Source organism: Capricornis sumatraensis, chromosome 6 (assembly GCF_032405125.1).
Source record: "Capricornis sumatraensis isolate serow.1 chromosome 6, serow.2, whole genome shotgun sequence".
Lineage (NCBI taxonomy): Eukaryota > Metazoa > Chordata > Mammalia > Artiodactyla > Bovidae > Capricornis > Capricornis sumatraensis.
Window position 1 is genome coordinate 85,200,791 of NC_091074.1, and position 22,266 is coordinate 85,223,056.

Sequence of the window (22,266 nt, forward strand, 5' to 3'; positions counted from 1 at the left end):
GCTAAGTCATTCAGTCGTGTCCGACTCTGTGTGACCCCATAGACGGCAGCCTACCGGGCTCCGCCATCCCTGGGATTCTCCAGGCAAGAACACGGGAGTGGGTTGTCATTTCCTTCTCCAATGCATCAAAGTGAAAAGTGAAAGAAGTCGCTCAGTCATGTCCAACTCTTAGCGACCCCATGGATTGCAGCCTACCAGGCTCCTCCGTCCATGGGATTTTCCAGGCAAGAGTACTGGAGTGGGGTGCCATTGCCTTCTCCAACACAATGTAATATTACTCTGCCATAAAAAAAGGATGAAATAATGGCAACACAGATGGACCTAGAGATTATCATGCTAAGTGAAGTAAGTCAGACAGAAACCAGTAACCAAAGCACATATTGCTGGGACTTCCCTGGCAGTCCATTGGTTAAGACTTCATGCTTCCAACGCAGGGAATGCAGGTTGGATCTGTGGCCCTGGAACTAAGATCTCACATGCTATGGCAAAAAAAAAAAGGCTGAATATTTGGAAACTGCCTGGTAGTCCAGTGGTCTGTGCCTCCACTGCAGGGGGAATGGGTTTGATCCCTGGTCAGAGGATTAAGATCCCGTATGCCATGTGGTGTGACCAAAAATAAATAAAATAAATAGTTTTTTTTTTTTTTAAAAACACATAACCCTTCCTGTTTTTCTTCATCCTGAACTCCCCTCTGGGCACACCACTGTGGGGTCAGCTACAGTGGCTGCTGCAGTGGCAATATTTATTGTTAGCAGACAACATGCCCTTTCCACAAAAAGCAGATTTTTTTATCTCTTTCCCTCCCTATTTCACTTTCATGCATTGGAGAAGGAAATGGCAACCCACTCCGGTATTCTTGCCTGGAGAATCCCAGGGACAGGGGAGCCTGGCGGGCTGCCATCTATGGGGTCGCACAGAGTCGGACACGACTGAAGCGCAGCAGCTCCCTATTTCATGGGCAGCCAATGGGATATATAAAGCTCTGGTTTCTCAGCTCCCTGCCCTCTAGTGGTGGGCTTTAGATTTCAGTCTGAGGCCCCTGGGGCAGAGATAAAGTAAATGACCTAAGACCCAGTTTTTACATCTGAGCTCAGCAAAACACCTGGCTTGACCTGGTGTGGCTTGGGGGAAGGGGCCTTCCTGCTATTGCCCAGCTCCTAGCTCACTAGGTTTCTATCTTAAGGTTCACTGAGGGAGTTCCCTGGTGGCCCAGTGTTTAGGATTCTGGGCTCTCACTGCCATGACTCAGGTTCAATCCCTGGTTAGGGAACTGACCATTCTGTGCATGGTGTGCCAAAAAAAAAAAAAAAAGAAAGGAAGAAAGAAAGGCAAGCTCACTGAAGTCTCAGAGACATTTCAAAGCATCAGGAAGAGCTTGTAAACTTGGGTCCACATCTCAGTTTGGCCACTTATCCTCTGGATGAACTTGAGGTGTCTGTTCTCCATTGCGAAATGGGGAGGAGGTTCAGGCAATATTTAGATGACTCTATAAAGTGCCAGGGGAGGAATTAATTTGATATTTATTCTAGTTTTAGCCAACTGGTTTGATCCAAGGAAAAGTTGGAGAAGGGACAGGATTGTGCAAAGAAAACACCTCTGACCTCACCCAGATGGTCCTTGGAGCTACTGATAGTCCTGTCCTCCCCACAATTTCAGATTTCTTATAGCCTTCTTACCCTGACCACTTCCTGTGCTTTGTGTGTGTCTGTATATATGACACACAGAGAGAATATGGTTAGTTAGCCCCCTTTCCCCAAGCCTGTTTCTGCTGCCTGGTGGGGCTAGCATATGGTTACAGTGAGGTACCCACTACTCTAAGTAGTTCCTGAAGCCAGGGTTTAGGTGAAGCAGATCAAACCCCACAGCCCCATACCCCATCCCCTTGCTCTTCCTCCACCAGAGTCCCTGAACAGGTAAGTGAGGTGATCCAGGGTTATACCCTTACGTATCCTAGAATGTCAGCTCTGGGAGGGCTGAGACTATGGCTTGTGCACACAGGGACATCCTTTTGCGCCACATGGAGCCTAGGTTCCTGGCACGCGGTAGATGCTCAGTAGGTAAATATTTGCTGAATGAATGACCAAATGACTTAATGCAGCAAAGAAGTCTTTTAAGCATCCTGGAGCTGAGGGATCTGTAGTAAGCAGTTTCACAGAGGCTGTTTCAGGGTAGTTAGTGGCTTTGGCCCTAGAGTGGGATCATCAGAGTCGCCCCCTGAAGGGGTAGTCAGTCCTGAGCCCCGCCCCCAGGTGGTAGGGCGGACCCTCGGGCTGTCACGTGCCGGCGGTTGTTCAATCATCGAGGCTGGGGCGGGGCCAGACAGACGGGGCGATGGGGGCGAAGTGAGCAAGCTCCAAGTTCCAGACGATACCTCCCCTTCGGTGGCCTCCAGTCGCGCCGCGGAGCGTGTCCTGAGCAGCGCCAGCAGGCGTTAAAGGCGGACGCCATGGCCACAACCTTCCGGGCAAGCGGTAACTGCCGGGCGGCCGGGACTCGCTGGGACGCGAAACTGAACCCTCCTCTTCCTTAGGAAGTTGTCGTCCCTGCCCGCAGGTCGGCGCGCCCACCGGTCCAGGCACGCGCGGCGAAGGGATACGCCGGTGTTGGGGCTGCAGGCTAGTTGGCGCAGCTCCGGCCTTTAGCTCTTGAGCAGGGTGGGGCCAAGAGGGTGCATCCGAGCTTGGGCCTTCTGCGGGGGAGAAGGGGGCGGAGAGCTTTGTGACTGATCTGGACTCTCTGCCGCCAGAGCATCAGCATATCCGCTACAACCCGCTACAAGATGAGTGGGTGCTGGTGTCAGCGCACCGCATGAAGCGTCCCTGGCAGGGGCAGGTAGAGCCCCCGCTTCCGACGACAGTACCCCGCCATGACCCCCACAACCCTCTCTGTCCGGGGGCCACGCGGGCCAATGGAGAGGTCAGTCTTTAGATCCTACATCTGCAGGCTTGGCGGGGAGTGGGAGTAGGGGGAGTAGCTCCATCTCCTTTCCCTTACAGCTCCCCTTCACCCCACAAAGGAATGGACCCTAACCCTTCATCTCACAGGGGGAGTGGACCTCCTTCCGGGTCATATCCCACCAAGTCTTTTTGACCTCAGAGTGGCCTTCCCCACCTACTTATAATCTTGAGACCCACCAGATGACTGGTGGTATAGGCCAGCAAAGGCTTCTAGCCCATCCTTGTCTGTAGGTGAATCCTGACTATGAAGGCACCTTCCTGTTTGACAACGACTTCCCAGCTCTGCAGCCTGATGCCCCTAGTCCAGGTAACCTGGTTCTAGGTGCTGTTGGGGAGCAAAGAGGTTGTACCTTGTTGGGGGACTTCTGCTGTATAGAGTGATACCCCTTTATCTTAGGACCCAGTGATCACCCCCTTTTCCAAGCAGAGGCTGCTCGAGGAGTTTGGTAACAATGAATTTCTACTCTTACACCCTTCAACCTGGGGCCTGGACTGAATACTAGGATTGGGCCCTACCCCCAACACAGCAAGCCCTATACCTATGTCATCTCTCCTTCCTTCACCACCTAGTAAGGTCATGTGCTTCCACCCCTGGTCGGATGTGACACTGCCACTCATGTCGGTCCCCGAAATCCGAGCTGTCGTTGATGCTTGGGCCTCAGTCACAGAGGAACTGGGTGCCCAGTACCCTTGGGTGCAGGTCTGTGAAGTTGCCCCCTCTACTAGATGGTCAGGGAAGGGGTGGTACAATTTGGTTCTGGGAATTGGCACTTTTATTTCCATGGGCTGTGGTCGCGAGGGGTTGACTTGGTGTCTTTTTGGCTATAAAGCTCCCTACTCCTACCTCGTAGATCTTTGAAAACAAAGGAGCCATGATGGGCTGTTCTAACCCCCATCCCCACTGCCAGGTAAGAGTGTGAGGGGCTTCCATAGATATCTGGGCTGAGTCCAACCCAGCACTGTGGGGTGGGGAACTGGAGTAAGGGAAGGGCCAGAGGAAGTATGCTACTGATGTGGAGGCTCAGGGGGTGAAGGGTCTGCCTGCTCTTCTACTGCCCCTTGACAGGTGTGGGCCAGCAGCTTCCTGCCAGATGTTGCCCAGCGTGAGGAGCGATGTCAGCGGGCCTATCAGAGTCAGCATGGAGAGCCCCTGCTCGTGGAGTACGGCCGCCAGGAGCTGCTCAGGAAGGTGGGAGAAAGCCAAATCTTGTGTCCCTAAGAAGCCCCTAGCCTCACCCCAAAAGGAGAGGTGTGTGAAGAAGGGTAGAAGGGAAGTAGCAGAGAGACTTGCTAGGAGGACACAGCAATAAGCTGAAAGAAAGATAATGAAGGCTTAGACTAGGGTGATAGTGACAGAGGTGGTGAAAAGCCATCAGTTTCTTCATAGGTTTTTTGGTCTTCCCTTACCGATTTGCTGGCCTCCTCACACCCACCTTGATGACATCATTTCCATTGGGTTGGCCTAGGAACGTCTGGTCCTAACTAGTGAGCACTGGTTAGTGCTGGTCCCCTTCTGGGCAGTGTGGCCCTTCCAGACACTACTGCTGCCCCGTCGGCATGTGCGGCGGCTGCCTGAGCTGACTCCCGCTGAGCGTGACGGTGAGTCTCCCAGCTCGGCCCCTGGGGCCAGGTTTTGGCTGGGGATGGCTCTGGTGGGGACAGTATCTGCACCCCAGACTGAGAGTCAGGCTCTGATTCCAGATCTATCCTCCATCCTGAAGAAGCTCTTGACCAAGTATGACAACCTATTTGAGACGTCCTTCCCCTACTCCATGGGCTGGCACGGTGAGGCTTCCAGAGCACCCATATCTATCCCCAACGCCATTTCTGGGCTCCTGGGTCCCAGCTTAGTGGACTGAAACTCCCAGCAGGCCTTGGAACACTTGCTGGGGAAGCATTCAGAGCAGATAAGCCGGAACTGAGGGTGGAGACGCGAACTTAGTGAAACTGTGTCTCCCAGTGCACTTTCTGGTGCCTTGTCTCTCTGGCAGAGAATGCTGGAAGATGTAGTTTTCAGGTACCTGCTACAGTTTGGGGAGCTAGGCTGAAGAACTCAGAAAGGACTTTTCCTAACCATCTCTGCCTTTTTTCTGTCAGGGGCTCCCACAGGATCAGAGGCTGGAGCCAACTGGGACCACTGGCAGCTACATGCTCATTATTACCCTCCACTCTTGCGCTCTGCTACAGTTCGGAAGTTCATGGTTGGCTATGAAATGCTTGCCCAGGCCCAGAGGGACCTCACCCCGGAGCAGGTCAGGATTTGGAACACCCTGGATCCTTGGGTCCCCTTTTCTCTCCTGTTTCCTCAAGGGATCCCAACAATCATGACCCTAAAAAACCCCATAACTTGGGTATTCCTGGGGACTCCAGAGCTGCTCAACTCCTTCATCTCTGGCTATTCCAGCAGTCCTTCTCACCAACCTCCCTGTCCCACACACCCTACCCAGTGTCTAGTGTCTTCTCGCACGCAGAACTCCATACCCCATTCTGGGCAAACATTACCCTCCCTAATTATCCCCTTTCCCCCTTCCAGGCTGCAGAGAGACTAAGGGCACTTCCTGAGGTTCATTACCGCCTGGGGCAGAAGGACAGGGAGACAGCAGCCATCGCCTGACCACGCTGACCACAGGGCCTTCTGCCTGAGGAACCAGGGCTTAGAATTTGGGCAGATGTGGGATCAATAAAACTATGCTTCTCAAACTTTAATCACATATTCTAATGCCAGAGGAGTGTGAACTCTGATCCCTGGGGGTCTGGGGTTAAAGGCTGAAGGCATAGCTCCAGCCACAACTTTCTTTTTTTGCTTACTCAGTCGCTCAGTTGTGTCCGACTCTTTGCGACCCTTTGGACTGTAACCCGCCAGGTTCCTCTGTCCATGGAATTTTCCAAGCAGGAATACTGGAGTGAGTTGCCATTTCCTCCTCCAAGTGGATCTTCCCGACCCAGGGATTGAACCTGTGACTCCAAGAGATGTGCAAAAATTTAAGAGTGCGACCTCCCCACCTCTCCTTCGCCCCAAATCTCTGAACAAAATTAATACTCAATGTCATATGTGGCTTATAGAGTCTTTTACTCCTAGGGTAACAAGGCAGCCCAGTTTAAAATTGTTTTAGAATCCTTTGTTCTTATCTTTGGCTGAGGCTTTGGGAAAACCAGAGCCTCCCTTGCACCATCCCTAGGGTGTCAAATCACCACGCCTGGGACTGAGGGTTTGGTGGGCATCAGGCGAGGAGGATCCTAGTCCCAGTGGTCAGTGGCCAGGCACTGGGCCGCTGGCCAGAACCCTGGCTTTGTGAGTGGCTGCATCTTGGCTCTGCTCCAGCCCACAGAGGCTGAATGGGCGGGCAGGGAACGTGTACGTGGCTTTTTGTCCTTGGCCTTTCCAGACTCCCACATGCAGCATGTATGCATAGTGTCTGCACACCTCTGTTGCCCCTGTGCCCCAGTCATTGCAGAGGACAGAAGATAGCCCTGGCAGGCTGGGGCTGCCAGAGTTAGGAGCCCTGAGGCCTGGAAGGAGGGCATGATTTGCAGAGTGACCCTCGGTCCAGCCACGCTTCTCTGGACCTGTTTCCCTGGCAAGACTGTAACTGCGGGAATAACAAGTCATACAACCCAGGAGATGTGATGCACCTAGGGTCTTCCAAACATTTAGGTGAAGTCAGGAGCTTGTGAGTGATACAGGAATGGCCAGAACACTTTGTCTCCTTTCTTTCCAAGGGAATTAAGACTCTGGGAGGGGGAATCACATCAGGCAGGACCGTAATACCCTGACCCAGGATAACGTTTGCTGCCTTCCAGCCCCGGGTCCTGTCTTCCTAGAGACCCTGGAGGGGAAGGGTCAACTTGGAGTGTTGCCCTGTTTTGAAGAAGCTCAGTGACTTCACTTTCACTTTTCACTTTCATGCACTGGAGAAGGACATGGCAGCCCACTCCAGTGTTCTTGCCTGGAGAATCCCAGGGACGGTGGAGCCTGGTGGGCTGCCGTCTATGGGGTCACACGGAGTCGGACACGACTGAAGCGACTTCGTAGCAGCAGCAGCAGCAGCAGACAAATATGGCACACATTTTCCTTGAGCCCCCATTGACTGGGGAATGGAACCCTAGATGGGTGGCTAGTTTCTTAAGACATACATTCCTACTACACACACACACACACACACAGACACACACACACATTTGATCCTACACCTTTGAATGGCCTGCATTTTGGAGTCATCCGGGGAGTTTTAAACAGTACTGATTTAATTGGAGTGTGGCTTGGCGGTTATAAAACCACGATGTCCAGTGACGTTTGAGACCCATCGCCTTAACAGCAGTCCACCTTGTCTTATCTGGAGTCAGGGGCACCTTCAGCTTCCCCGGTCACCTGCCCAGTAGCTCCTAAGCCACAAAACCTGAGGCTTTGTTTGCGGACAGCTGGGAGTGGGGAGGGGCCTGGGAGCTTCAGGTCCCGCGGTCCCAGGAGGAGGGGCTTTCGGGCCCCGGACCCAGGAACCCAGCTCCACGCTCTGTCCCCCGGTGGCAGCCTCCTCAGTCCCGGACGGGACAGGAAGTGTCCGGCCGAGGTGGGGGTGGAGGTGATTGGCAGTTGGAGGCTCCAATGGGCCGAGACCCCCCCTATTTCACCCTGCTCCTTCCATTGGCGCCTGGGCGGAGCCGCCCCCACAGCGGGGCCCCAGGCCGGGAGGGAGTCGAGGCCGGGGCAGAGGGCGAGGGCGAGGGCGGAGGGCGCTGGCGGCGGCGGCCGCGGAAGGTGAGGCCTGATGGGGCCGCGGGTGAACTGGCGGGAACCTCGCCAGGAGAGGGCGGGGCAGGGGGGTGTGGGATTGAGCGACTGACGGACTGTCAGCGTGCCTCTGTGTGTGTGTGTGTGTGTGTGTGTGCGCGCGCGCGCGCCTGTGAGACTGCCAAGGCTGTGTGTGACGATGTCAGTGTGCGAGACTTCACAACAGTGTCGCTTGGTGCAGCTGTCGGCTAGTATGCCTGCGGGTGTCGCTGTGCTTGCGGCTGAGTCTGCATGTGGCTGTGCGGGTGTGCGATTCCGTGTGCGTGTGTCTGTCAATGTGCAGTGTAGGGGCAGAGACTGGGTCAAACGTTTGTGCGGGTGAGACGGTCCGTGAGCACAGCGGGGCAACTGTGTTTTGGGAAGGTCTCTGCGGGATCTGAGATCGTGTCTGCCAGCGTGAGAGTGCGTGGCTGGGTTTGTGTATGCTCAGGTGTGACTTCAGCCGTGGCAGAGTAAAAATGGGACTTGCACTCCACGTGTGTCCTATGTCCTGACTGTTAGACTGCATGGAGCTGGGTTTGCATCTTGAGGACCCACTTCGGTAGGTAGCCGATGACACCGACCTTTCTACTCAGTGGCCTGCATGGACGGACCCATCTCAACACACTTGGCTTCCCCTTCTTTTAGTGCTCCTGTCACTGGCCCTTTGATCCTTATTTTCTGTTTCCTTGGCTGACTCAGTTTTCTATATATCTTTTTCTCTCCTTATTACTTTCTTCCTAGCTGACGACACTGACCTTTCTACTCAGTGGCCTGCATGGACGGATCCATCTCAACACACTTGGTTTCCCCTTCTTTTAGTGCTCCTGTCACTGGCCCCTTGACCCTTATTTTCTGTTTCCCTGGCTGACTCAGTTTTCTATATATCTTTTTCTCTCCCTAATCCTTGTTTTCCTAGAGCTCACACTCTGTGTCTCTTCACAGTTTCATCTCTCCAGGGATCTCTGCTAAGAGCCCCTTGGAAGAAGAAGCTTAAACCATGATGAGGAGTTGCTCACAGGGAGTGCTGTGACCCCCATCCCGGGGCGGAGTGCTAAGTGTATGTGTGACTGTGCAAGGAAGACTTCGGTGTCTGTGTCTTTGTGCGTGTCTGGGTATTTGTAAATGTACATGTCTCAGTGTATCAGTGTAACTGTGAGTGGCTATATCTAAGAGTATGTGTCTGAGGGTAAGTGTGGGTCTTGTGAGTCTGGCACCAGGGACCAAAGGCATTTCCTGGTGCTGGGGCCTGAAGAGGAGAGGAGGGAGGTAGGAGGAGGTGAGAAATGGCTGGAACGTCCAGGGGAGGAGGAAGCTGGACTCTTTGGCTTTTCTTTATATCCCTCAACATGGGGCCTCTCTTCCCCTTAAAACAGCCAGCTGTACCCTAAGGAAATATTTGCTGGGAAGTTAATATGAAAAGAGTGGAAGCACAAGTGTGTGTCTGCTTTTTCATTTGACTGTGTCCACGTGTGTTCAGGGGAGTGTCTTTGTTGATGGTGCCTAGGGAATCCCCCCTTGAGTATGCCTGTGTTTGGCTGTGTGAGAACACAGGGAACCTCTCACTGACAGGGACAGAGCAGCCCTCCTTCCTTTCTCTCTGGCTGTGCCTGGCTGTGCCTGTGGCTTCCTTTCCAGACTTGGGGGAGGCCTCTTCCCTTCCCAGGGCCTTGGGTGAGAGAGGGTGGGAGGGGAGGCGGGAGGAGGAGGAGGGGGCCTGGCTAGGGGCCTGCGGAGCTGCGGGGGCGCAGAGGGGCGGGGGCAGGGAAGGGGAAGGAGGGGACGATTCTGGGGTCGCAGAACTGAGTGGAGCTGAGACGGTACTGTTAGCTGGTGGGAGGAAGTCCTGGAGGCCATGGACGGTCAGCCACTGGGATCACCGAGGTAGGGCAGGGCTGAGCTGGGTAAATGTGGCTGGGGGGCTGGGGTGAGCCACTGGACACACGGACAGACACAGAGACACATAGAGGTCCCTGCTCAGTTCTGTGGGTCTGGGCGATTTGGGCTCTCCCTCTTCTAGAGCCCTTGCCTGGGGCCCTTTCCCTGTCTGCCCCTTCTCCTGCCCCAGTTCCCACCTCCCCACTGCCTTCCTCCTCCTGTTTTCTCCCAGCCTGAATCCCTCTCCTGTAGCACCCCAATCCCCGACACATACACAGTTGGTTATGTTTTCAGCCTTTGTGAGATCCTGCTGCCCTAGCCCAGCCCCCACCGCCTCCCAGTCCTGATCTCTTGCATCTCTGGCCCCGTGGCCCCCACCCAGCCTCCTGTTCCCCCGGGCTCCTAGCTCCTCTCAGCCTCCTCTCCCCTCCCGCCACCCTGTCTCCATCTGCTGGCTCCTCGCCCACCCCAGCTTCTGGCAGCAGCCCGGGCATCTGGATCTGCTTAACTCTGCAGCCTCAGCCTGCACCCTAGCCCTGTCCAGCCTCCCAGGCTCGAGACCAACAAGATTCCAGAGTCAGGCTCAGAGGAGCGGCCCAAATAGCCAGAGCAAGGGGCCAGGCTTGGCAGCCAGGGCAGGGCTAGGCCTCATGGCAGGGGAGCAGGGTGGGCTCAGACCCACCCTTGACAATCCCCGCCCCAGGGTGACAAGGGCGGCCACAGGTCAGTCAGAGGCAGCAGCTGTCCCTGGGCTAGGTGGGGATGGACACGAAATTCCCAATAGCTGGATTGGAGGAGTTAATGGGAGTGATGGAGCCTGAGCCAGCACTTGGTGCCAGGGGTGGGCGCCAAGGGTGGTGCGGGGGGAGGGGGGGATGGTGGTGCTGGCAGAGGCTGTTGCCTCAGGCTTTTGTTCTGGGCCCTAAGCCCATGGCTGAGAAGGAGGGTATGATGGTGTGTGATGGTGTGTGTGTGTGTGTGTGTGTGTGTACTCACACACAGCACTAGGTGTATGGTGGAAAGGGGACCTTACATCAGATCCTCCAGTGATGTCTGATAGCCTTACCCCACATGGATCCTCTTTTCCTCCTAGAAAGCCCCAGTTTGGAAGAGGAGGAGGCAGGCTTTAGCCTCCCGTCTTGGGCATGGGATATCACTGACCTTGCCTTTCTCCTCGCAGATGAGCAGCAGCTGCTCAGGGCTGAGCAGGGTCCTGGTGGCCGTGGCTGCAGCCCTGGTGTCTGCCTCCTCTCCCTGCCCCCAGGCCTGGGGCCCCCCAGGTGAGAAGAATCCTGCTCTATGACCCCCAACTCTGATTTGTGATGCCACCAGCACTGTGGCCCCTTCTCAGGCCTGCCCTGTGACCCTCCCAACCGCTGACATCCAACCTGGCAACATTCCTTCTCCACCCTGCCCTTTGAGCTCTGTCTCCAGATTATAACATGATGCACTCGGGTCTTAAAAGTCTACCCCTTATCCTGTCACTCTCACAAAGTGTGGGGTAGGATGGGAGAGAGGGAAAGGAAGAGCCTCTTCTCAGAAGTGCCTTCCACAGGGGTCCAGTATGGGCAGCCTGGCAGGGCCCTGACGCTGTGTTGCCCTGGAGTGACTGCTGGGTAAGTGCTCCATCGGACTGTTGGGTTGATGGAACCCTCTCATGATGTTTTCTTGACTTTGCCCAGTCCTCAGACCCCTCCCATCCTTGCCCCTTGTATCTGTAACCTTCACCTCTCTGTCCTAACCCTCAAACCATCCTTATTCAACTGAACCTTCAACCTACATGTACTGAGTGCCTGCTAATTGCCTGGTCTCTTCTAGCTAGACCTGGGATACAGCAGTGCACAAGCCAGGCAAGATGCCAGGTAGTATACCTGCAGGGCAGGAAATCAAAAGGGAGTGATGTGGAAGAGGAGAACTGAATGATCACTTTTTATTGGTCATCAGGGAAGGCCTCTCTGAGGAGGTGATATATATATATTTTATTTGGTTGCACTGGGTCTTAGTTGTGGCATGTGGGATCTAATTCCCTGATGAGGGATCAAACTTGGGGGGATGTGGAGTCTTAGATACTGGACCATTAGGGGAATCCATGAGGAGGTGATACTGATGCTGATTTCTGAAAGTAAAGTGAAAGTGAAGTCGCTCAGTCATGTCCGACTCTTTGGACCCCATAGACTGTAGCCTACCAGGCTTCTCTGTCCATGGGATTTTCCAGGCAATAGTACTGGAGTGGATTGCCATTTTACCTTCTCCAGGCGATCTTCCCAACCCAGGGCTCGAACCCGGGTCTCCTGCATTATAGACAGACGCTTTACCATCTGAGCCACCAGGGAAGTCAAGGTTATGGTATAAGCAGCATTCCTGACAGAGAGAACAGCTAGTGCAAAGCCCTGAAGTGGGAGTGAGTTCCATACTTTTTAAAAAAATCACAGTTTTAAACTTTTAAACTTTATTTACTTTTGGCCATGCCCTGGCTTGCAGAATCTTAGTTTCCCGACCAGGGATCGAACCTGGGCCCTCAGCAGTGGAAGCACAGAGTTCTAACCACTGGACCACTAGGGAATTCCTGAGCTCCATAGTCTTGAACTGAAAGAAGCATAACCTAACTGAAGTCCAGTGGTGGAAGGGGAGAGAGGGAGGTGATGAAGAAAAAAAGTAAGGTGAGGGCTAGATCACCAGGGGCTTTGTAAGCCAGCAAACGGAGTTTGAATTTTACCACAAGCACACCAAGAAGCCGGGGAGAGCTATGGCGTGGTCTGACTCATACCTTGACTCTTCCTTCCATCTATCATCATCTCGTCTCACCCTCAGGACCCCGGTGTCCTGGTTTCGGGACGGGGAGACAAGGCTGCTCCAGGGACCTGCCTCTGGGCTAGGGCCCGAACTGGTCCTGGCCCGGGCAGAAAGCACTGACGAGGGCACCTATACCTGCCGGACCCTGGACGGTGCACTTGGGGGCATGGTGACCCTGCGGCTAGGCTGTGAGTTGGGGAGGAGTGTTGCGGGCGGGTGATGAGAAGTGGGGCTCCTGAGGGACTGCAGGCCCAGAGGAAGCCCCCTGGGATGGGGAGGGCCTGGGGGCTTCTCCCTCCCCAGCTGTGCCCTCTGCCTCTAGACCCCCCGGCCCGCCCCGCTGTTTCCTGCCGGGCTGCTGACTATGAGAACTTCTCCTGCACTTGGAGGCCCGGCCAGGTTAGCGGTTTACCCACCCGCTACCTCACCTCCTACAGGTGTGTCCAGCATCGGCTGCGTATGCCTGTATGTTTGCGTGTATAGCAAAACGTGGGTGTGGGAGTAGGTGGGAAGGTACTGAAGGAGGCCTGAGAGAGAGGGAGGACTCTCCTTTCCTTCCTGACCTCAGATGACTTCTTCCCTGCCAGGAAGAAGACTGTGCCGGGAGCTGATGGCCAAAGGTAGGACGTGAGGGGGAAGCTGGGGGCTCCAGCTGGATCCCACAGCGAGCATTTCCAGAGTTCAAGACCACATCCTTCCTCCTAGGATGAGTCCATCCTCAGGGCCCTGGCCATGCTTACAGGAGCCCCCTGGGGCGGCCCGCTGTATAGTCCATGGGGCAGAGTTCTGGAGCCAGTATCGGATCAATGTGACTGAAGTGAACCCCCTGGGGGCCAGCACCCGCCTGTTGGATGTGAGCTTGCAGAGCATCTGTGAGTACCCAGTCCTAGAGATCTCCCCAGATCCCTACCACAGAGACCCCAGAGACCCCAGAGTATAGATACCCTTGTAATTCATAACCCTCCTCCTGCTGAGCTCCCACACAGTTCCCTCCCAACACAGATCCATTTCAGCACACAAATGGCCCCCAGGGAGACTTCAGCAGAATCCAAAGAGATCAGAACCCTAGGAGGCCGGGTTACTTCAGCTTCTAGAGGTTATTGCCACCACCCCCTTCCCTTTCAAGTCCTTCCTGGCTGCCCAACCCCAGTGCTGCCTCTGCTTCCAGGCCCGGTGCTGAAGGCAGCTCCATCTCGCATCCTCCCTGCCCAGTGGAAAGCCCTCTCTGGTTTCCTCTTGACCTGTGTGTAGGAGGGGATCACGAAGGCTCTGGCTGGAATTTAGGCCAACTCATCTTCCTTGGAGGGAAAACAGATCACTCTTTAACTTACTCAACAAACATTTCAAAAATCCATCCTCAGATAACAGGGATTACAGATCCTGAGCCTAAGGGATGATCAAGCCTAAGATTTCCCCAAGTTCCTCAGCAGTGCCTCCTCTCTGGGACTTTTAGGCACACACCCGCCTTCCCTCGGGAGGCGATGAGGGAAGGATGAGCACCTCTCTTGTGCCCTGACTTTGTGTCCCCCCTCCCCCTTCACCTGCCCTCAGTGCGCCCTGACCCGCCCCAGGGGCTGCGGGTAGAGTCGGTGCCTGGCTATCCTCGCCGCCTGCGTGCTAGCTGGATGTACCCTGCCTCCTGGCCCCGCCAGCCCCACTTCCTGCTCAAGTTCCGGCTGCAGTACCGTCCAGCACAGCATCCAGCCTGGTCTACGGTGAGGCCTTGGAGTGCACCCTGGTCTGGGGCTGTGGGTCCTGTCTCTAGTTTCCTGTTGCTGGTGTTCTGCACGACCAGATCTGGGAGGTTACTGATGCCCCGTGGGCTCCCCGCCTACAGAGCACTCTCCCTAGGCCAGGCCTTGTCACGGGGACTGCGCCTCCTCCCTCCGCCCTCCAGGGCTATAACTGATGTCAGCCCATCTGTGGGTTGATAGCAGTGACTTTTTAAAAATAACTTTTCTAGGAAAGGGAGGGCCTTTCACCCAGAGGCACAGACACTGATATACTCATGTGTGAATAAAGGTGAATTCCCACCTCTAGAGGTGGCAGAGATTGGCTAGCATCAGGCCCAGGGAGCTGCTGCCTCAGATAATAACCAATATTTACTGTCTGTCAAGCACCTTGCTTCACATTTACTATCTCCTTTAGGTGTACACCAGGACTTCCCTGGTCGCTCAGATGGTAAAGCTTCTGTCTACAATGCAGGAGACCTGGGTTCAATCCCTGGGTCAGGAAGATTCCCTGGAGAAGGAAATGGCAACCCACTCCAGTACTCTTGCCTAGAAAATCCCATGGACGGAGGAGCCTGGTGCAGGCTACTGTCCATGGGTTGCAAAGAGTCAGACACGACTGAGTGACTTCACCTCTATTGTACAAATGGAGAAACTGAGGCACAGAGAGAGGCCCAAGGTGACTCAGTAAGTGGTACAGCAAAGATCTGAACCCAGGCAGTCAGTCTGAAATCACAGCCTATCTATAGAGCTATGCACTTTTATCTTGTGAACGCTAGGTGTAGACCTAACACCACCAGCCACCCTATATGAGGCTCAGAAGGCCGCATCAGACTGACAGGGACTGGACTGGGAGGAAAGGGTGCTTTTTGCACACTGGGGCTGAAGGGGGGTGGGAGGGCAGGAAGGCTGAGTGCTTATAACTGGATAACCTGCCAGGGAACTGTCTGCACTCCCAGGTGGAGCCAGCTGGATTGGAGGAGGTGATCACCGATGCTGTGGCTGGGCTGCCCCACGTAGTGCGGGTCAGCGCCCGGGACTTTCTGGACGCTGGCACCTGGAGCTCCTGGAGCCCCGAGGCTTGGGGGACTCCAAGCACCGGTGAGAGAGCCTAAGGAAAGGGCAGAGGCCAAGCCTATCTATCTGCAGGGATTAGCTGACCACATTGCACTTGCGGCCCCGGGCTTCAGCTGTACTGCCTGCAGCCCTACCCTAATTTAAGCCCCGCCCTAGCTTTGACCCTGTCTCTCAGCTTCCCTGGTGGCTCAGAGGTTAAAGCCTGTGCCTGCAATGCAGGGGTTCGATCCCTGGGTCGGGAAGATCCCCTGGAGAAGGAAATGGCAACCCACTCCAGTATTCTTGCCTGGAGAATCCCATGGGTGGAGGAGCCTGGTGGGCTACAGTCCACGGGGTCGCAAAGAGTCGGACATTTCTGAGTGACTTCACTTTCACTCAGCCTTTACCCCTGCTTACTTACCGAAAGCTGGCTCTGCCCCTTCGAGCTCTGCCTCCTAGGCGCCGCAGAGTCCAACCCCGGCCCTGGCCTCCCTGGCACCTGGCAGGCTCGGGCCTCTGTCCCCACCCCTCATGGACAGTTCTCAGGTCTCATCTCCCTCCAGAGCCCCTACCGAAGGAGATATCAGTCGGGGACCAGCAACATACACAGACAGAGGAAGAACCTCAGGCAGACAGCCCTGCTCCCCCAAGGCCGTCCCTTCTACCCGACCCACAGCCACTTGGTGAGCTTGAGCAGATGGGCAAAGGTGGGAGAGAATGACAAAGCCCCAGGGAAAAGGGGACACGGAGTCTGGTCAGGCAGGCTTGCTCTTGTGGCTGACATCTGACCCTCTGCCTCAGACCACAGAGACCCCCTGGAACAGGTGGCCGTGCTGGCATCTTTGGGAATCTTCTCTTTCCTGGGACTGGTGGCTGGGGCCCTGGCACTGGGGCTCTGGTAAGTGACTGGCCCCTTAGCCTCTGATCCCACACAGATGCCCTGATACCCACAGACCACACCCATTCCTACTCCTCATGACCCCAATCCCAGCATATCTGATTCTGGAACCATTCCTCCTCCCTCTTCCACTCCCAACTTCATGATTCTACTCTTTCCTCTCTTAACCCTTCACTAATAAAACCTTTTTTGAAGAGTCTGAGATGCCCCACATTGTTAGGGAGACAACTTCTTTTTTGTGCTGTAGGCTAAGGTTGAGACCAGTTGAGAAGGATGGACCCCAAAAATCTGGGCTCTTGGCCCCAATGATTTCAGTGGACAAGCTTCCAGGTGAGTGTGACATCTCGAGGTTTGGACTTGGGAAATGTGTGACCTCATTTTGACTGTATGGATTAAGAGCCACATGCCTTAATCCTCATAAGGGTTTTGGGAATCAAAGGTGGGTCTCCTCATTCTTATGACTTCTGGACTCAGAGATGGGCCTTTCATTCTTGAGTCCCTGAGCTTAGAGTTGGGTCTTTTCTGTCTCTTGTAGGATGCTGGGGCTCCTAGATGGGACTCCTTCATTTTCAGGGTATTATGCTCAGAGCTGGATGTCCATCTTTATTCTTGGGGTATCTGGATCCCCTCCCCTATTCTTGATGTGCCTGGGCCCAGAGCTAGATCCACTTCCTCATCCCCAGGGTGTTGGGGCTTACACAAAAGTGGCTGCCCTATTCATTCTTGGAGTGTTGGGCTCATAACTGGGTCCCCTCCCTCATTCTCAGGGAATCTGGGACAAGATCTAGGCCTACCATCTCCCTTGATTTTCCTCTTTCTTGTAGGAGTCCCAAATCTGTAGAGGACCTTGGAGGCCTTCAACTGATTCCATCCAATGCTGGTGTGGATGGATGGACAGATGGAACCCAGGCAGGATAGCAGATCCCCATGGAGGCGGGTTCTCAGCTGGAAGTTCTGTTTGGAGCCCATTTCTATGAGACTCTGTGTTCCCAACTTGCCAGTTGAAAGGTTCCTGGACCTCTGACTTCATCCTAGAGCTGGAGGTCTACCTGAAGAATGTGTGTAGATGTGTATGGCTGTGTGTGTCCAAGTGTATGTGAGGCAGGGGACATGTGTTCTCTGCATGTATGTATATAGGTACCTGGGGAGTGTGTGTGGGTCTTATGCTCTTGGCTTTGCCCCTGGAGGGAGTTGTGAGGGTGTGAATAAAGAGAATGAGGAGGTTCTGTCTATTGACATGTCTCACAGCTCCAGATTCAGGACTCACAGGAGAGTGCATCAAACTTGGAGACCACAGTCAGAGACTATTGTGCATCGCTGCTTTATTACTTTGGCTACTGGGGGCCCCAGCCCATTTTCCCCATGAGCTCCAAACTCTGGTTGGGCTAAGTTCCCTGGAGCCTCTTCCCTTGGCGCTCAATCCACCGAATCAGGCTGCGGTTCTGGGGGTGGATGCAGACCCTGCGTTGAGACAGGTGAAGCCTGGGAAAGGAAAGGTTCAAAGGTACAGTCATAACTGGGGGGATGAGGGTGAGGCCCAGGAGGTAGAGGCAAAGGCCAGATGAAAACCTGAGTTGACATCAGAATTAGCAATCGGGATGGTCTTGAAATCAGCATCTGGGGTTGGGACTGAGGTCAGAGTCAGGGACAAATCAGGGGCAGAGTCAAAGCTCACACGAAGGCTTGGAGGTGACAGTCTCCGTCAGCTTCCTGAAGTTCCACTCGGAGGACCCTCCTCAGTAGCTTGTTTGGAAGTGGCTGTCGGTAGAGCTGAGTACAGCATGCAGTGCTGAATGCCAGTGGGAATGCTAGAGGAACAGGACCATGTGTTCAGAGGGCTTCTGAACCCAAACTCCATCAGAAGGTTGGAGGCTGGGCTTCCTGGGCCCCTCTCCCTCCATCCCATTCACCCAAGCCCGGGCCTTCTAGACCCCGACTCACTCACCTCCTCCAGGGTCTGGGCTCAGGAACAACAGGAGCAGCAGGAGGGTGCTGGTGGGTGAGGGCCCCTTCATGATGCTCAGCCTGGATAATTCCTTCTCTCTCCTCCTCCTTCCCTACCTTTTATCTGGGTGCCTTTTATACCTGGGGCACCAGGTGAGTCAGCCGCAGGTGAAGATGTATTGCTCATCTTGTGACATTCCTGGGCTCTAATTACCACAGACCCCTCCTTTTTTAGGACTGCCATTTTCCATGGGCTCCTAAGTCCTGGGCAGAGAAGCTGGGGAGATGGGTTATGCACGTGGGGGCTGATGGTACAGTAAGGGGGGCAGAGGATCCACAGTGGCATCCAATGAGGACATTCACCCTCATCCCTGTAGTTACACATTCACAGTCACACCTCAGCCACTGGATCAACCTCACATGGTCACACAACCCCAGACAGAATCATATAGCCCCAGTTATACTCAAAGTTGCACTCCCACACAGTTGTTTTTTCACAATCATCCCGCCACACAATCACACTAGCACACCCAAATTCTGATGGGGGCACTGTGGGTAGGGTGGGAGCACAGGGCAGGCTGGCATCAGCTTGCTTTCCTTTTCCCCTCCCTGTTTTCTGTCCTAGCCTGCTTGTCTTATCAGCAGACATTGATCGGAATGGGTCCCAAAAACCTTTTGGCTGAGTCATCTCACCTGGGCTAGCCACATTCAGAGTGAGAAGCTGGGAGAAGTCCCTTTTGGGTGGTAATGCGGTGCCTTGGGGATAACTGAGGTGGGGGTTGCTTTCCCAGGAAGATGAGACAGAGGAAGGATGAGGTAGATAAGAGCGCACATGCGGGAAGATCAAAGTTCTTTGGTGCCAGGTTGCTGCTGTCAAACAGATAAAAGACCCAAGAAATCTTACCTTCCTGTTTTTGCCAAGTCCTGTTCCAGAGATGCCAGCCTCCTACCAGCAGGGGCCTGGGGCTTCCAGTCCTTGGCTTTTTGAGACATCAGATTCCAGAGCTCAATTCTCTCTCCTTTATTCTATTCAAATTCCTGTTTCTCTCTATTGTTGGCCTGGAAGATGCCCCCTACCCACCCCACGCCACCACACACACACACAACCAACCCTTACACCCTTTGCATCCCATACTCTTGCTGAAACCCCAAGCTCCCTTCTCCTTCCTGTCCCTTCTCTTTTAATCCTGTATCCAGCCCTTACCTCCTCTTCCCCTTAATCCCTCCACCCCAATGCAAAGCTATGCCTCCTCTTCCTCCTCCTGTCCTTTCCAAGAAGCTGGGACCAGCAAAGGGTGGGGGCAAGCTGCTAAGTTTAGTGCCCTTGGCCCCTTGAAGAATTTCCCACTCTCTGTCTGGAGATTTCAACCCTCCTGTCCTGCTCTCTATGTGAAATGTAACCTGAGTCATAACTCAATAATCCAGCCCTTATCTGGTTGTTTCAAGGATGCCGTCTGCAACCTTGTGCTCTGTGACCAGCTACCTACCCTCTATGGGGCAGGCCTACTCTTGGGACAGGGACTCACACTTCCCTGGGCATGTTCCTGCTGCACCAATCAGAAGGGACCATCAGTTCCCAGAATAGGGACTAATTCCCTCCCAGGCTGAACGACTTGAGCTTCTCCTCATGCTCCTGTCCAGGTTAAGGCTCAGAGGTCCTTCCCTGGAGTCTGTTTTGTGGATATTCAGGAAGTCTGAGTATCCTGAGGATTCTGAGGTTTAGGTCCAGGGTTGGACCCGGGTGCTCCACTTTGGTCAGGGTTCTTGATGCAGACATTGTGAGGAAATGCCTCAAGAGCCTACGTCCATTCTTGAGGGTGGCCACAACCCAGAGGTCACTCGTCTTGGAATTTCTAATACCAGAGGCCTTACAGTCTTTTACCCACCCTCCAGTCTGGACTCGTGCCCCAGAGATTGGTGCAGCCACTAAGGCACCATCATCTTGTCACAAATCTTCATCAGCTGTCTGTCTGTCACACACCGTGTAGTCTTTCCCAGACCAGTCAGTCCAGAGGGCTTGGAAGGAAGAAACCAAGTCTTCCAGATATGTACCCATCTCTCCCCTCTGGCTTCTCCAAAGACAGGGCCAGCTATAGCCTGCTATGGCAGGGTCGGCCCCAGGCTAAAAGCCAGCTCTGCCCTCACTCAGAAACTGAGCTTTCTCTTTAGCTTAATTCTTGGTGCCCTCCCTGATGCTGGGGCGAGTCCCTAATTGAAAGCAGGTCCCCTAGGAGTCCCTGGCCCTTCATCGCTTTAGGAAGTAGTGGATTTCAGGCCAACTAGATGACAAGACAGACAAGGAAGGTAGGGAGCAGGGGCCACTAGGTCCTCTTAGGGAGGTAACATGTGGGGGACTGATGCCAAGAATCTTTGTACTTCATTTATTTATTTATTGGCTGTGCCACACTGGCATGCAGGATCTTAGTTTCCCAACCTGGGATGGAACCTGTGCTCCCTATGGTGGGAGTACACAATCTTAACCACTGGACCATCAGGGAATTCCCTGATGTCAATTATCTTTAAACTTGGGATCAGACTGGAGGAGCCAGTAGCTGGGGTGTTAACTGTAGGAAAGACCTTCAACAGTTCTAAGTCATTCCCCTATGGCAGGCTGACAGTACAGCTTCTATGAATCTTTCCCTCCTCTCACAGCCTACTTCCTACAACTATGGACTTGAAAAATATTTTAGATCCTCTCCCAGGAGAAGATTCTTCAGACACTTGGCAAAGTCCTGTCTAGGAGGAAGGTGGCAGCAGAGAGCTGGGGTTGTGAGAATTTAGGGATGCAGGGATCAGGTTGGGAGGAGGACTAGGTCAGGATTATTCAGTTCCCTCCATACAAGACACTCAGAGTGATGAGTGTGTGTGTGGTGGGGTGAGGGATTAGGTGGTGGAAGGCAGTCATTGATAGTAAGGGGAAGTTGATTCTGATGAGGGACCCTTAGGAGTAATGGGAGCCTGTACACGGAGGGGCACTCTATCAGGGAGAGAGGCCCTGTCAGTAAGGAAACAGCCGGCGTGGAGAGGGGCTCCCAGCCCGAATGGCGGCAGCGGCGGCAGAGTCAGGAGGGCAGCACGGTGGCTCGGGTTTAAATCTTTAATGCACCGGCTGGCTGAGCAGTGGCGGCAGGGGTGCGGCGGGGGAGGCTGCGGCCGGAGCGCTGGGGAGCAGTGCCCAGGCCGTTTGACAGACAGCTCATCAGGCCCCGCAGAGGCTCCAGCTTCTGCTCCCGAGGGTGCGCCGAGCTGTGGGGCGACCCGACACTGGCATGAGATGGGACGGGGGCTCCCAGCTTCCCCCCGATCGGTTCTCCCGGAGTGAGCTTCGCCCATTCCCCGGGCAGGTCCGCGGTATCGCAGCCCCCTCACCTCCGCTCCCTTCGCCACATGCGCAGCCAGGGGAAAAAGTAGAAGCAGCCCCAGTAGATCCTGAAAAGAGAAGGTAGAGCCGGGCGGGGCGGAGTGGGGCTGACCCCACAGACTCCGCCCGTTGGACGCCTGGCTCCTCTCTTGGAAGGCTTCGCCCCGCCCCCTAGAGGCGGTTCTCGATAGCCCACGCCCCTAAGAGGCCCCACCCCTCCCGCTTCTCCCGCCCCCAAAGAACACGCGCCCTCCCAACCCCCTAACCCCGGAGCGGCTTAGGTTCCTCCTCCGCAGAACCCCGCCTCCACTCACTCCTCCTCCGCCTCCAGCGCCACCTCGTATCTCCTCAATCCCGACATGTCCTGGGTTCCGAACGTCTCCTGGGGAGCGGCATGATTGGATCAAGAATTCCCCAACCCCAGGTCCCCTTCTCTGTCATTCTGTGGACAAGACTGACTTGTTCTCGGGTAATATGAGACAGGTGCCCTGGGAAGACTCGGGACGGGGCTGAAGATCTGGGAAGCACTAGACATTAAGGGATTGGGAGGTCGGTCACCTCGGGGGCATGGGGCATTTAGGTAGATAGGGCTTGGAGGTCATAGGGCCGGGATATTTGGGGCCCCGGGTGAGGATTTTCGGGGGATAGGGTCACCTGCAGGGGGGCTGAGGGGTCGGCGCAGCCTAAACGCCCACCCTCCCTGGCTCCACCCCGGAAGCAGACCTTTACGTTACGTCACAGTGACAGCGTCACGCTCTAGGGGTGGGGCTTACCTATTACCCGGAAGGGGCGGAGCCATAGCATCTCTTCGGGGGAGGCGGAGACCAGATGTCACACTAGGAGGTGGAGCCAGAGCCTATGTCTAAAGCTGGGAGGGGGTG

General features: G+C 54.7%; 4 protein-coding genes and 1 non-coding gene across 6 annotated transcripts; 2 read left to right on the plus strand and 3 right to left on the minus strand.

The window, feature by feature from the left end:
* Nucleotides 1-2,347: 2,347 nt before the first annotated feature.
* On the plus strand, nt 2,348-5,620 carry GALT (galactose-1-phosphate uridylyltransferase). 2 transcript variants are annotated; one of them, XM_068974115.1, is made up of 11 exons: nt 2,348-2,471; nt 2,747-2,916; nt 3,189-3,264; nt 3,355-3,403; nt 3,528-3,657; nt 3,809-3,865; nt 4,024-4,146; nt 4,424-4,556; nt 4,659-4,742; nt 5,055-5,209; nt 5,491-5,620. In XM_068974115.1, exons 1-11 carry the CDS (start codon nt 2,447-2,449, stop codon nt 5,569-5,571), a joined length of 1,083 nt encoding a protein of 360 aa, XP_068830216.1. In that variant the 5' UTR covers nt 2,348-2,446; the 3' UTR covers nt 5,572-5,620. The 2 variants fall into 2 exon arrangements, with proteins under 2 accessions (XP_068830216.1, XP_068830217.1); XM_068974116.1 differs by lacking the exons at nt 2,348-2,471; nt 3,189-3,264; nt 3,355-3,403 and having other exon boundaries at nt 2,756-2,916.
* Nucleotides 5,621-7,642: 2,022 nt separating this feature from the next.
* IL11RA (interleukin 11 receptor subunit alpha) lies at nt 7,643-17,285 on the plus strand. The gene is made up of 13 exons (XM_068974037.1): nt 7,643-7,713; nt 10,784-10,883; nt 11,159-11,219; nt 12,415-12,584; nt 12,719-12,833; nt 12,984-13,016; nt 13,102-13,268; nt 13,948-14,111; nt 15,086-15,227; nt 15,746-15,865; nt 15,984-16,080; nt 16,328-16,410; nt 16,905-17,285. Exons 2-13 carry the CDS (start codon nt 10,784-10,786, stop codon nt 16,919-16,921), a joined length of 1,269 nt encoding a protein of 422 aa, XP_068830138.1. The 5' UTR covers nt 7,643-7,713; the 3' UTR covers nt 16,922-17,285.
* On the minus strand, nt 11,865-11,936 carry TRNAY-AUA (transfer RNA tyrosine (anticodon AUA)). The gene has a single exon. It is a non-coding gene; the product is annotated as a tRNA-Tyr (tRNA).
* Nucleotides 17,286-17,465: 180 nt separating the features above from the next.
* CCL27 (C-C motif chemokine ligand 27) lies at nt 17,466-18,095 on the minus strand. Its single transcript, XM_068974619.1, has 3 exons — nt 18,026-18,095; nt 17,756-17,888; nt 17,466-17,562 (listed from the first exon to the last, which is right to left on the minus strand). The coding sequence occupies exons 1-3, from the start codon at nt 18,093-18,095 to the stop codon at nt 17,466-17,468; spliced, it is 300 nt and encodes a 99-aa protein (XP_068830720.1).
* Nucleotides 18,096-21,051: 2,956 nt separating this feature from the next.
* Nucleotides 21,052-21,746, minus strand: LOC138081469 (uncharacterized). The gene is made up of 3 exons (XM_068974622.1): nt 21,700-21,746; nt 21,394-21,453; nt 21,052-21,270 (listed from the first exon to the last, which is right to left on the minus strand). The coding sequence occupies exons 1-3, from the start codon at nt 21,744-21,746 to the stop codon at nt 21,114-21,116; spliced, it is 264 nt and encodes an 87-aa protein (XP_068830723.1). The 3' UTR covers nt 21,052-21,113.
* Between the last annotated feature and the right edge of the window lie 520 nt (nt 21,747-22,266).

Excerpts from the sequence above, each read along its gene's own strand:
- IL11RA (XM_068974037.1), top strand. The coding sequence starts at position 10,784 with ATGAGCAGCAGCTGCTCAGGGCTGAGCAGGGTCCTGGTGGCCGTGGCT. Across the intron at positions 12,834-12,983 it reads CGCTACCTCACCTCCTACAG|GAAGAAGACTGTGCCGGGAG; the intron begins GTGTGTCCAGCA and ends CTTCCCTGCCAG. Across the intron at positions 15,866-15,983 it reads ACCCGACCCACAGCCACTTG|ACCACAGAGACCCCCTGGAA; the intron begins GTGAGCTTGAGC and ends CCTCTGCCTCAG.
- LOC138081469 (XM_068974622.1), bottom strand. The coding sequence starts at position 21,746 with ATGTCGGGATTGAGGAGATACGAGGTGGCGCTGGAGGCGGAGGAGGA. Across the intron at positions 21,454-21,699 it reads GCGCTGGAGGCGGAGGAGGA|GATCTACTGGGGCTGCTTCT; the intron begins GTGAGTGGAGGC and ends TTCTCTTTTCAG. Across the intron at positions 21,271-21,393 it reads ATGTGGCGAAGGGAGCGGAG|CTCGGCGCACCCTCGGGAGC; the intron begins GTGAGGGGGCTG and ends GTCGCCCCACAG.
- CCL27 (XM_068974619.1), bottom strand. The coding sequence starts at position 18,095 with ATGAAGGGGCCCTCACCCACCAGCACCCTCCTGCTGCTCCTGTTGTTC. Across the intron at positions 17,889-18,025 it reads GAGCCCAGACCCTGGAGGAG|CATTCCCACTGGCATTCAGC; the intron begins GTGAGTGAGTCG and ends CTGTTCCTCTAG. Across the intron at positions 17,563-17,755 it reads TGTCACCTCCAAGCCTTCGT|GCTTCACCTGTCTCAACGCA; the intron begins GTGAGCTTTGAC and ends TTCCTTTCCCAG.
- GALT (XM_068974115.1), top strand. The coding sequence starts at position 2,447 with ATGGCCACAACCTTCCGGGCAAGCG. Across the intron at positions 3,658-3,808 it reads CCCAGTACCCTTGGGTGCAG|ATCTTTGAAAACAAAGGAGC; the intron begins GTCTGTGAAGTT and ends CCTACCTCGTAG. Across the intron at positions 3,866-4,023 it reads ACCCCCATCCCCACTGCCAG|GTGTGGGCCAGCAGCTTCCT; the intron begins GTAAGAGTGTGA and ends GCCCCTTGACAG.